Raw genomic sequence first — 13,565 nt, forward strand, 5'->3', positions numbered from 1 at the left:
GAGAGAGAAAGAACCTTAAATGGTATAAAATAAGAGTGTAATCGCAAATCCATAATAGTTTTATGGACTCTTAGAAAGTGAAGTTATAAAGTAAATTTGCAGTCATTTATACAGTATATTTTGACTATAAAAGATGAAAGTTGTTTCATCCATTGGAGAGAATACTGTGTAATGAGAATCGAAGAGGGAAGAGACAGAAAACAACTTACTCGTTTGGAACACACTCCATGGTTGGAAGTTCCAGAGAAAGGAACCTGAATCTACTTGAAAAAAAATAAAATTGAATGAATATAGCTTTTTCTGGCAATGTCTTTCTTCTTCAGATCCCAATGGCTGCTTGTGTGCAATATAGGAGCAGAATAAATTTTTTGAAAGAATAAGACTTGAGCCGTGATCACTTAAAAACCAAATTATGGCAGGTTTTGTCACAAGGGTAAGGACAACCAATAGCCTGGACACTAACTCGGTCAAAAAACCAGTTCCCAACAGACTCTGCGATTCCCTGCTTGTAGTTTTAGACAAACATTAGATGGCTGACATCAAACCTTAAAACAACAACCAAAATATAATGAAATTCAATATTAAATAAAAAACCTTTAAACAATTCATGAGATGGATATGAACAATTAAAACAAATTTCAAATCTTTGTTTTAGAATATAAAGTGAGACTAATGATCTTGGACTATCAAATTAACGGTTGGAACTGTGATAAAGTATAGGCACATAACAAAACATGGAGAAGTTAAAATCTACTGATTGTATTGTCACTCCGATGAACTAATCTTAGTATAACTCTTCCTTAAAATTGATAAAAGCAACATCATGATTTATTTACGAAAGATTAATTAGGAAAGACGTACTCTGTTTCCTATACGAGGAGAATCACGAGCAAACCACGTATCTTGTCTTTCTGATTGACAATGTGCGAAACATGAATTTATGAATAGCCCATTTTTGTAAGACCGTGAGAAGGCTCTTGTAGATCTAAGCATCTGATTTCGAAAACCTGTTTTATTCAAAGTTCATGATGTTGCTACCAATTAGTAACCATACTGAAAACAATTGAAATCACGGAAATGCTACTCCAGTGACAGAAAATTTACAAGGAGTAAAAAGTAAATAAAAACAACCGTTGAAACTTATAATCAATTACCTTGAAGATACTGTATCTGTGGTGCACTGCAACGTGCATAATCTTTTCTGCATTCATACCAGTTCCATCGGTAGTCAGCAGATGGTGGAGCAAGACTGGCTTGAATCTGAAAAAAGTTCAAATAATCATCTATTAGCCTTTCAGACCAGTAATCTGAAGCATGCTCGTCACACATAACAATAAGGGTCAAAGTCATTCACAAAACATGAAATTCCATGCTTCAAAGTCATTCACAAACCATACTCCACAAGTGATAAGAAACTAACTAGCTCATGAAATGTTGCTCTCAATATAAACAAGAATTTTTGTCATGGGAAAATTTTCATATGGTGAAAGGAACTTACCTGCCAAGTATCATAAGCTGCATTGAGAAGAAACAGTGGTGTCCTAACACTGGCAATTAAGTGCTGAGGAAAATAGCACTGACAATATAATACAGAAAAGAGTAAGAACAAATATTAAGAGATGCCTCTGCATTGAAAAGAACAAATGATGATAACAATACTAGTATTCCATCATATTATGCCCCATTTTAATAAAATATATTTCATCTCAAGTAACATAACCAGAATTTGATTAGACCAGTCGTGTAATTTCACAATCTTGAATGACAGTAATAGTAGTTACCAAAATTGGATTGAGGCGACTGGTGCAACTTCTTGGAAGGCTGTTTCGCACTCCCTGTCATGCAAAGATGCATCAATTAACTTTTGTTGTTTTACATGCATGCATTGCTAATAATCAAGCAATCAGAAGTTACTGAAAGCATCCTACAGGAAACTGAAACAAATTTCCACAACAAGGTGATTATCAATTATAAGGCATTATTATTACATCTTTACTCTTTTCCTTCCTCGTATGGGAGGAGCAGAGCTGAAGTTTCTGATTGACCAGTGAGCATGAATCTTCTTACAATCATAATATTATTGTTGGTTGTACTTATTTAACAGTGAAGAAACTCGTTTCAGTCTGACCAAATGTTGTTGTCATTGTTTCTCTGGTGTGCAAAGGCAATATAAAATGTTCTACAACATAGTGATTTGAGACAGTCTCCAAGCAGCATTAAAATTTGAGATTATTCGTGGTTCAGGCTTGGGGCAAACAATTGTTTGGAGTTCATGACATTCTGTTTTCTGCTATGAAGTTATCTGATTCACCAAATTTTACTATATCTATAACATAATAGAAACAGAAAGACAACACCATTAAATATTCAAATGAGTAAAGACCTGTAAGGTGACCACACTCCCAAACAAATTCCTCAAGCTGCGACGGCCAGACACATCAACACTGCAACAATACAACTCAAGATGTTTATTTTGTCTCCTAAAGCAAATGGACTAATCAGAACTAAGATTCATGACCAGATCCAACAAATAACACATTTGAATTGAAAGTTCATTGGATGATGTTTACGAATCAAGGAACAATCCAGCATCACTCAGGCATTTTACTCTTGTGGTTCTGGGAAACAATTCCCGAAATTCATCACAATGTATAATGGCAGCTAAACCTCCTGCGGAACATCCAGATAGAAGAGCCTGAAAAAGAAAAAAAACATAGATAATATCAAAAGGAAACCAGGCAGCAATTTTCTTTTCCTGAAATTATCAGAGGCTAGAGGGAAACCTGTTTGGCATAGTGCATTCCTTTTGACATTAGATCTTCCATAGCAGCTTGCCAAATGCGTTGCCCTCTGAAATATAATCCTGCTCCCTGTGGAACAAAGATGAATTTGGTATTAATTCAACCACATTCACCATCAACCCTACATAACAGAGTGTATGACTTCAGGAGGAACTTAATGTTGAAAACGAGCTGGAACAGTTACCGCATTTTGACTGTCCCCACTAAATGATGCCCCATCACAATAACGGATTTTTATTCTATTCCAATTGAAAAAATCTGAAAATATAATCATCAAAAGAAAGATGAAGCTAATTTCTACTTAGAAATGAAGAGTAATAAGAATGGACAGGTATAAACATCTGTTATGTGCGTGTATATGCAATGCTGTTGAGTCTGACAATTGTAACCTGGATTTTCCTCAGCTTTGTTGCTCAATATCCCAATAAATGGTATCTGTTTTTCCATAAAGAATGAAGAACCATGACGTGTTTTCTTACTGTAAAGACAATTTTTTATAGTTCCACACCAGCCTCCTCCCTGTCACCAAAAGATTTACTGAAATTATTATGACTCAACAGATCAGCAGGATATTACAAGTTTCCTATAGTTACATCAATACACCGTTTTGTCCAGTGCATGAGAATTAAGCCAATGAAGATGCCCAAAAAAATGGTATCGGCAAAATCTCTCAGATTCCAAAATAAGTGCCACCAATAATAAGAAAAATTATAATCTACAGTCATCACAGCGAAATGCTAAATTCCGTAACTCCACATGCTATATGGAAGATCCTTACACATCCTTGTACGTTAGAAAGAGTATTGGTTGAAATTTCTAATTCCAACTTCAAAATTATGTTTGGCTTAGTGCCATAATCATATCCAATACATTATCCAAAGTATTTAGAAAGGTAATCCATATTGCCTGTGCATTGATTTCCAGGTGGGTTGTTAATCGGTGCATTATTTACTTGCATGGAAAGGTAAGGAATGGATAAAAAAAATAAGTTGCATGTCATAAACCAAACACCACTGAGGATCTTCTTGACATCTAAATACGTTGTATATTTTTTAACAGGGCAAGCAAAGCTCCAACTTTACCAACATATAGTGATGAAGAAAGAAGGGGAAGATTATATGCAGCTTTACAATAATTAAGTAGTGCTCAAGAATCAATTTAAGATTGCATTAGCATAGCCTTTCTGGTCAATTAGTCCATGACCACTTTTATCAAGAAACTGTCAGAAAAAAAAAATGAAAAGGATGATCGTAGTCAGTAACAAAAGAAAAACCATTATGTTCCGTCTTTGGTGCACCCAGTTCAAAGTTCAGGAGTCTCACATACCTCCAATTGTATAAGCCAACTGTTTGATCCCGAACCATATCCCCGATGGAAGTGGTAACCTGGTAATGATCCATCCAGGCAGACTGCACAAAAGAACAAAAATCACGCTATATGATAATTTTCAGATCTCAATCAAAACCAGTAAAGGTTATTAGTAGCTGTGTTTTAGAAACAAAGAACACGTTTCTTCATCCTTCTCAGTTTTAAGTTCATGAAGCATGTAGGCCCAATGTCTAAATTTGTATGCTTCTGAAAAAAGGCACCAAATGAACAAAACAACCATTGATGACCTCATTTATTTGATCTACCAGATTAGTTCCAAAGAAAGCAAGCATATGTGAAGAAATAATGAATACCAGCTCCTTTAGCAGCAGCACCATTAATAAGTGTAAGCCCAACCATCAAAGGTCTGTAGAATCCTCTTCCGTTGACATATAGCATATCTATATCTGTCACATTAGTATCCTCCATGCCTTCTACCCATTTCAATATCGCCAACCCCACAAACAAAACCATCCTCTGCTTCAGCAGCTTCATGCCTCCAAAACTCTTGCCTCTTTGGCTCATTGCCAACAGAAACAAAAACACAGTGGCAACTAAAAAGGCTGCTTCACTAGAACTTTAAGCATGAAAAGGAAGAGTTCAAGAGAGTGTAGTTGGAGGGAAAGAAGAGAATGGAGAAGAAGTATATTCTTTTGGGAGAGAGGGAGAAACAAAAAGGCAAACTTTTTTCCAAAGGGTGTGAAATTGTCAAAGTGAAATCGGGGAAAGGAAATGATAAGATAAATAAGGAAGCTTTCTGCTTGGGTAATAAAGTAACAATGAATGCAGCAATAATAGCTGCAAGAAAACACAGAGGGAGCTTAAATAGAAAACATAGAAAGGTGGGACACAGTTTTAGGATTGAAAAAAAAAATGGAAATGATAAACAACAAAGTCCAAGAAACAAGCAAGAAAGGAATGAAATTCATTGAGAGAGTAAATAATGGCAATCACATGAATGAAATGAAAGTATAGATAATGAAGGAGTGAGTGAGAGGAACTAAGGTTGTAGTTTAGAAAGTGAAGGCAAAGAGAAGGTAAGGAATGTGAAGAAAAGAGCACCGACATGAAACGTGAGAGGAGGAGGCTGGCCAGAGCTGTACCTCACTCCCATCATTCTCACACTGTTGAAACTCTGGGCCCTCTGCTCTCATGAGTTGTGCAAAATCCCATCACAATTTCAGCACTCATAACAATTATTTTATTCTATCTTCATTTTCTTTCTATTTTATATCCAATCTTTAACCAAGTAATTCAGAACTTTAACTTATTGTATTCGTAAGTTTTTGTCACTGCTTCATTATTTTTACTAAACTTACACTCATATCTACGTATCAATACTAATGAAATCAATATTTTTACTCTCTCTACTTCTCTCCGTGTATCTGTCACCTTGTTCTGTTCCTGTTATTTTGGTGGTACCGCATACCATTTAAGATTCTTTTAGGACCACGGGACTTCAGCACATTTAATAATAGTTTGGTTCTTTTTCAAATCTTGAACACGTTAGTGTTTGAGGAACCCAGATTCAAGATGTCTCTGTTCAAATAAAAATATCACCTTCAAATGCTCAAGAACTCTTTTATGCTACATTCTTTCTTCCAATGTAGCGAATGTTTGTGAACAAAAACTTTCTTATCAATCAAGCATCGGCTTTTCTTTTTCAAATCGTTCCTTTCTGAAGGTAAATCATCGTTTGAGGATTTTGAAATCGTTGATTAAAAAATGAGAAAATAATTTTAGTAAGTTATGATACATATTTCATATGTCTATGTACTTTATATACATTTATTTATTGGTTTAGTAACCAAAATCTTATAAAGATACATGATAGATATGGCATACTTGTTTTTAAAATATACTGGAGAAAGACTGAACGGATGAATTTGAAAAAGAATAAAAGATAAAATAATAATATTATTTTTTTAAGAATTTGAAAATGAAAGTAAAAGAATTTAAAAGTATAATTTATAAAAGTTTGTAAATAATTTAAGAGATAAAAAAATGTTTTAATAAATGAAGAGATAAGATTATATATTTATTATTGTGGATAAAATTAATAGAAAATAAAATATAACTAATATTATGGTAAAATTAATAACTTTAATACTAAATAGGGTGTTTCTCCCTCCATCACTCCAACTCCAAGTGTTTCTTCACTTTCCACTATTTTCTTTTATTCCAAAAGTACTATACACTTCTCCACTATTTTCTTTTATTTCAAAATTATCCTACACCTTCCCATTATCCTGAATCATTTTTCTCTTTCTCTCTCTGCATTAATGGAACATTCATATGACTTACATTTAAACTTGTGATATATTGCAAAATATAAAATTCAGAAGAAACTTCAATATTAGTGCTTCTACCACTTTCATTTTATAAATTTAAAAGTTAAATACAAATACAAAATAATAATATTAATAGTAAATAATAATAATATTATTATTATTATTATTATTATTATATACTAACTTAATGAAATAACTAAATAAATTTCAAATTTTTAGTAGTTTTTAGATTTACTTTCTTTTTCTATAACAGGCTAGATTATAATATACAAAATTTGAAGGTTTTTTAAATTACTGTCTATTGCATGCGGTGGCGATAGATAATGTGAGAAAAATAGTGAGCATGTTAGATTATCATTTTACAATAAATAGGACTGTCACGAAAGAATGAAAATACTAAATAATATAACTATAAAAAAATTACGTTTGCCTAATTTTATAGAAAAATGATTTTTATATATTGTTATACATATTTATATAAAATAGATACATAGTACAGTTATAAAACTATTTTGTATACAAATAATACATGCATTATTGCATATAGATTACTATATACATAAGAGAACGGAAAAAAAACAAGAACAGATATAAATAATTCATCATAAAGTCATTTTCAATAACAGTTTTTACACGAGTTTCTTAAACTAAATTTTGAAATTTTTGTAGTATTTTTTTTAACTTTATATTGCATTTTACTTATACTTAAAAATTCACGCTTTTATTCTATTTTTTTTTTCGTACAATATTCCTTTAAGAGAATGGAAGACTTGGGATAGATCATTTATGATTTCTCTACTAATAGATTTAGCATTTTAAGATAAAAAATTACAAAGTCATATTTGAAATCTTAATTAGAAAAGGCAGAAAACATTAATAATGTAATGATTGGGACATAATGTCTTCATTCTTCCCCCTCAATTTTCCCCTTTCTTGTCTACATTTTTAACCTAAAATAATTGAACCATACTCATATTGTGATTGTGACTTCGTAACGAATATAGCATATCACAATGGCCATATAGTGAATAGTGACCACTACTTCATTTATGGATACGCCAGGAGAAATTTAAAAAAATAAGTTATAGAAAGTAAAAAAAAGAAAAATTTCTTTATGAATTTTTATTTTATAAACAAATTGAAAGATAAAAGATGTAGAAAATGGATGTGATTTTCTTACAAATTAATTTAAACATAAATTAATGTTAATCAAGTTTATTTTTTATTTTCTTTTCTAAAAATTCTCTAAAATAATTTGTACGAACATATTAGATTTCAATATGTGTTCATGAGCTAAATTTTCAAGAAAATAGTTTAATGTTAAGTGAAAGTTACTTTATCTTTATTAAAAGGATACTTTTAACACTAGTTGAAACTAAAAAGTTTATGTTTGTATTTTAAGTCATTTTAACATTTTTGTTTTGTATTTAAACATGTTTTAATTCGTTGTGTAAATAAACTTGTTGACGCTTTTAATATTTATAGTTTTACAAATTTCATCCTTTAGACTTTATATTTAAAAGCCATACATTTAATATCTATATTTGCCTTTTTTAGCTTCTATCATGTTTATGTTTGGCTTTCTATTAAAAGAATTTCAAATTAAGTTTGATGACATGTTTGATTATTTTTTAAAATATACTTTGACATGAAAAAAACTACTTAATTTTTGTTTTATGTATGGATTGCATTTATTTTAGTTGTTGGATTAACCTTTTTGATTTAAACAAAATTAATGTTGAATAATCACCTTGATAAAGAGGACCTTAAAGATGCATTTATTGGTATAGGTAATCCAAATTCATTGTGATAGTTGGTCACGTGTAATTCTTTGATTGTATTAGGATATACTGAAAAGATACCTATGCAAATATGTGATAAATTCTTTAAAATCATTATCCTTAAAATAATGCAAAGGTGATTGATATGAAAAAGAAAACATGTTATAAAACATAGTATGTCGTCAATTAAGTGGTTTAAACTTTGTTTTTTACTTTTATATTATAAAAAATACTTCTATGTCATTGTGACATCATGACATCATGTTTTTAAAATTTTCTATACTGAGTTATTATTATATAAAACATTTTGATGTCAAATATTTGTTTGTTATAAAAAACATTATATTTAGATTTAAAATAATTCACATGAGTTTAATTAAAACTTTTGAAGTATTCAGTTTGCAAAGAGTATGAAAATATGTAATTTTATTATGAAGAAATATTTTCCTGACTTATTTTACAGATGTCTCTCACAACTTTTTAAATTTTTTGTTCTTTTTATATTAATGGCCGACATGTTTTCTATTTTCCAAATGGTTATCATAGTTTATTCTTTTTTTTAATATTATTTAAGTGGGAGAATGTAAACTATTTTAAATACTATAAATTACTATTAAATAATACTTAAAATATTATTGAAATTGTTTTTTTTTTCTTAAAAGAAAACACACTTTTTCTTTAAAAAGTTTGTAGCCAGCTTTAATTTGAGGTCACGTGAATATCATTAGCCACACCGTCTTAGAATAATTAATGAATCAATCGGCGATGAATGCGCTACAACAATTACATAATAAATAAGATGGGCTCACATATTTGCCATCCCCATATTTCTACATTTCTTTCTGCACCCCACATTTTTTTTAATTCCATTTATTTCAAAAAATCTTACATTTCACTTTTCCTCAATAAATTTCAAAATTTGTTAAAAGAAATTCTTAAATTTCAAAATCTATTAAAAATTTTTATAAACTTTTAACAAATTTCGAAATATGTTAAAGTTTTTAAAAAATCTCGAATTTTAAAATCTGTTTAAGAATTTTTTTTAACAAATTTCAAAATTAGTTGAATTTTTTTTAATAATTTTTAAAATCTGTTAAATTTTTTTTCAAAACTTTAATGAATTTTGAAATCCATTATTAAAAAAAAGATATTTTTGAAATATAAGGGTGAGAAAGAAACATTCCATCTGCATTACAAAGCCCAAAAGAAAATGATGGTAAGTCCACTAGAAAGCCCGTAAAGTAATTTGATAAAAAAATATTTCTATAAATTCTATTTAACAATAGAAAAATAAATTTCACACAAAATAAATACATTATGATATATAAATCCGATAATTTCAATAGTATATAACGTGCTCTATGATATAATTGAATATGTCTGTCAAAACATATAACTTCTAAAATCATTAGTAATCTTATTATTTTAAATCTAACTCAACATATATGCATAATTGACAATTTAAATACAAGACTAGGTTTCATATTAAATAAAAAAGAATTATTTATAAATCAGAAGATCAATCAACTTTTTATTTTAAATTTTATTAGTGTTATATTTTTTCAGTAATCTTTCCATAAATTCAATATAAATAATGTTTGAATGTATTTAAAAATTATTAAACTGTTTTATTTATAGTGGACACGATAAATACATCATGGTAACAACAATGATCTTGAACATTGTTTACATGACACATTATTATTTGTTTAATAAATTGTAAAAATATAACAGTCTCATGCATAAATTAATTGGGATGGCGTGATTAGAAAGTGAATCCATAGAGTTTAAACTATACAATAGTTTCTGATCAGTGAAACCTTTGTCGTGTATCTTCTTCATTGGAGGCAGTGTTTTGGAGTGAGGACACAAAGCTAGCAGACATGTTTTCATGGTTAGGAGGTGCTGGATCTTTCTGCAACATTCCCTTCTCCTCAAATGGTACACTGCTTTGGTATTTGTACCACTTTGCACACAACAGATAAACGAGAAAGTTAAGGAGGCTGAGTATAGCCAAGAACCAGTAGAATAATTCGACATGGTTTTGGTTCAAATCACGTCCCTCTAGCCACCCTTTCTTGCTCTTTCCGATTCTACCAGTTACCAAGTTGATGAGCTCAACAAAAGCTGTGCTCAAGAAGTAACCAATGGATAAGGAAAGAAAAGAAAATGAAGTGGAAAGAGAACGCATGCCATGAGGAGCTTCTTTGTAGAAAAACTCCAACAACCCCACCAGTGTGAACATGTCAGCTATGCCAAAGATTGCGTAGTGGAAAGAGAGCCAGAAGAGGCTGATACGGTGCTCATTGTGATCATTGAATTCGTGTTTCCTCTTCACTTCTATCATCCCTGCTATCACCATTGAGATTGCTGACAAAACAAGGCCAACCCCAACTCTCTGTAGCTCTGTTATTCCATTGGGGTGACCGGTGATTCTCCTCACTAAAGGTACAAAAACAAATTCGTAGACAGGTATCAAAAGGGTCATGAATACTAAAGGAATTATGGGAATGGAAGCTGCTGGGATTTTAAGTTTGCCGATGTATGTGTTCATCAGGGTTCCTTGTTGGATGGAGAAGGTTTGCAACTGGGCTAAGCACGTGTTCATGATGATGGTACTCAGAAGAATAGGCATCATCCTTGTCAGAATCTTCACTTCTTCAACTTGTGTCACTGTGCAGACTTTCCATTTCCTTGCCTCCATGCCTTCAGGTAGAACAGCAGCTTTATCTAGAACACTGTTTGTGGACAAAACAAGTATTAAATATGCGTTTCTCTTGCATATGAGTGCTACAAAATGCCTCTTGAAGTAGTTCACTGTTTAAAAAACTCAAATTAGTATAGCAGAAACCATTTAGATAGTAGAAAGTCCAACCTGAATTGGTCAGTGTGAGGGATGATTTTTTTCATGAAGTTAGAGTCATGGCTTTGCATTTCATACAACTCATCAGAATCCACGGGTACTTTCACCCTCCAATTCTTTATTGTGACCACCAGCACCTGCAAGAACAATCTCAAATGAAACTTGAAAGAACTTGAATATCAATGAAACATGGAGGGGAATGCAGAGACCTGTAAAACACTTAACAATGGACTCTCTCCTGGCACCCTGGTACGATAGAATTTCTTTCCCGAGACAATGCAAAGAAGACCAGCAGCTGAACATGTGAGAGACATGATAAAACCTATGTACCAATGACGTTCTGTGCTCTCATAAACTACAAAGATGACTCCTATGCTGGCCCCAACTGTAATGCTAAACAAGAACCAATTGAAGAAACTGGCTAGTTGTACGCGTTCTTTTGGTTTCTTCTCGTCAAATTGATCAGCTCCAAGAGCAGGTACACAGCCTCTGATTCCACCACCACCAAGTGCCAGCAAGTATATTGAAGCGTAAAAGAGCAAAGCCTTTGTGCCATGCACACATCTTGATTTTAAACATGGATCAGGCTGAAGTTTCTGGTCGTGAGATTGAATCACAAGTAGGGAGTATCCCTGCAATTCAAAAATATCAAGATTAACTCAATGAGGAAAACTTACTTTTCCTTTTGATGGGTCTATTTATTGGTATAAAGATTACATAAACTTAGCATGACATGAATCTAATTCACATTAGAAGAAGTTCACACCACTTTTAATTCAAAATCTCAATTAATTTCTTTCATACAGTATATTTCCCATCAAGTACATATGAAATGTGTGTTGAAAAATGTACATTAAAAGATATATTTGTAGCATTTCTGTATTTCAAGTATTTAAGTTTTGACCCTGAAATTAAAACTAAGCAGCTCAGTTGTTTATACTTTACCAACAATTGAATTAAGCCAAAGAGGATGCAAGTGTTGAGGCGATTCATATAAGTATCAGAGACGAAGCCTCCAAGAACCGTCAGCAAGAAAGCAGTACCCAACAAGTTTGTTGTGGTGGTTGCAGATCCAGAGTAGTCAAAATGTATGACATTCATGAAATATAAAACCAAGCTCACCATGTTGGCCACAAAGCCTATGTTATCTAACAACATCATTGCTGCAGTAAAAAACCAATGAATTTGCCTTTGTTAAACAGACTATTCCAATTTACTTCAAGAAAGTTTTAAAAAAAGCTGAATGAGGAGAACATAGTTTACCCACCAAAGATGAAATATGTGGCTCTATATCCTCCTTGTCTCGTAGTCTTATCTGCTTGGTACTCAACATCTCCCACCTTATCCTCAGCTTTCAAATCCTTCAGTGTAAAACATCGCATTCAATTAACCAAATGAATAAACATCTAAGAGTGATCTGATTTGTTAATGAGCATGCAGAATCATTTTTGAACTATTTGAATGAGCCAAAGATAAACAGATAACAAAAGGGATGTGGATAATGTATAATATATATGAACCAGAAAACTGTGAACCCTTATACAGGCAAAGTCTAAAACTGCATATTGCAGGCAATATGCAGATAGTTACCATGACTCTCGAATGGAATGTTACAGCTTGAAAGCAGCAACAACTCTGAGAGAAATAGGAAGGAAAGCTTGCTTGTAGTGCAATCCGTTTGAAAAGTGTGCTTTATTTATAATGATCACCCAGTTGCTTTCATGACAAGGGTGACACAGACAACATGCTAATGAGTAATCATACAATGCTTTGTAAGAAGGGATATCTCCATTGGCTGGTAGTGTTGGCATAGTATGCTAAACCGGCTGTAAAAATTAGTAAAAATAAGAGTATCTTTAAGAGAAAGATGGTGATGATGATGATGATGTGATAACTTGGACAAAACCTACCACTGACTTTGCTAAAGCCAAACATATGCTAAAGGTAGTTTTGGAATTTTTTGAGGTTTGATCTGATTGATAACATTGTCCGCCCATAAACTGCACCAAACTATAAATGTTTCATTGCTGACAAAACAAAGCAGAAGTGATCCAACAACATCGTTAATATCAGAGCCTCCCATCTCTATTATGCAACAGTGCATCTTTTATCTCTTCTCTTAACTTTCATGCATTGTGATATTTACAGCTCTAATAACAACTGTCATATGTGTGTAAATAATAAATTAAAGAAATCTGTAGTGTACAAAATATACTTGCTAAATGAAAATTCGCATGTAATACTAATAGAACACTTACTAAAATAAAATTACTGTATCGATGATAACTAATCAAAATCAAAATAAGATTAAATATGTTTTCCAATCCTAACATGTTATAAAAGGGATTCACTAGTGTAAGAAGTCTTTGTACTCTGGCTAAAAAAGGTTTTTTCTTATGTTAGAAATAGACTATATAAGTCGGTTCTAAACCCAACATTGAAATTCTACCTGGATAAAGAA

General features: G+C 31.8%; 2 protein-coding genes across 2 annotated transcripts; both read right to left on the reverse strand.

Annotated features, from left to right (window-relative positions):
• Positions 1 to 5,337, reverse strand: LOC108347320 (pectin acetylesterase 10). Its single transcript, XM_017586490.2, has 12 exons — positions 4,484 to 5,337; positions 4,128 to 4,210; positions 3,191 to 3,320; positions 2,986 to 3,059; positions 2,784 to 2,870; positions 2,571 to 2,695; positions 2,384 to 2,444; positions 1,782 to 1,835; positions 1,499 to 1,576; positions 1,155 to 1,260; positions 862 to 1,007; positions 1 to 502 (listed from the first exon to the last, which is right to left on the reverse strand). The coding sequence occupies exons 1-12, from the start codon at positions 4,692 to 4,694 to the stop codon at positions 395 to 397; spliced, it is 1,263 nt and encodes a 420-aa protein (XP_017441979.1). The 5' UTR covers positions 4,695 to 5,337; the 3' UTR covers positions 1 to 394.
• A 4,547-nt stretch (positions 5,338 to 9,884) lies between these two features.
• On the reverse strand, positions 9,885 to 13,255 carry LOC108347309 (protein NRT1/ PTR FAMILY 4.5). Its single transcript, XM_017586479.2, has 7 exons — positions 13,015 to 13,255; positions 12,695 to 12,930; positions 12,372 to 12,465; positions 12,050 to 12,267; positions 11,314 to 11,736; positions 11,117 to 11,241; positions 9,885 to 10,979 (listed from the first exon to the last, which is right to left on the reverse strand). The coding sequence occupies exons 2-7, from the start codon at positions 12,695 to 12,697 to the stop codon at positions 10,052 to 10,054; spliced, it is 1,791 nt and encodes a 596-aa protein (XP_017441968.1). The 5' UTR covers positions 12,698 to 12,930; positions 13,015 to 13,255; the 3' UTR covers positions 9,885 to 10,051.
• Positions 13,256 to 13,565: the final 310 nt, after the last annotated feature.

Source organism: Vigna angularis, chromosome 1 (assembly GCF_016808095.1).
Source record: "Vigna angularis cultivar LongXiaoDou No.4 chromosome 1, ASM1680809v1, whole genome shotgun sequence".
In the NCBI taxonomy this organism is placed as follows: domain Eukaryota; kingdom Viridiplantae; phylum Streptophyta; class Magnoliopsida; order Fabales; family Fabaceae; genus Vigna; species Vigna angularis.

What these genes read in the sequence shown, in the direction of transcription:
- LOC108347320 (XM_017586490.2), bottom strand. Translation starts at nt 4,694, where the DNA reads ATGAGCCAAAGAGGCAAGAGTTTTGGAGGCATGAAGCTGCTGAAGCAG. An exon ending in GTCGCCTCAATCCAATTTTG is followed by an intron (nt 1,577 to 1,781) that starts GTAACTACTATT and finishes TTATATTGTCAG; the next exon opens with TGCTATTTTCCTCAGCACTT. An exon ending in CTCCTCGTATAGGAAACAGA is followed by an intron (nt 503 to 861) that starts GTACGTCTTTCC and finishes AACTACAAGCAG; the next exon opens with GGAATCGCAGAGTCTGTTGG.
- LOC108347309 (XM_017586479.2), bottom strand. An exon ending in TTGGCTTAATTCAATTGTTG is followed by an intron (nt 11,737 to 12,049) that starts GTAAAGTATAAA and finishes TTTGAATTGCAG; the next exon opens with GGATACTCCCTACTTGTGAT. An exon ending in CCTCACACTGACCAATTCAG is followed by an intron (nt 10,980 to 11,116) that starts GTTGGACTTTCT and finishes GTCCACAAACAG; the next exon opens with TGTTCTAGATAAAGCTGCTG.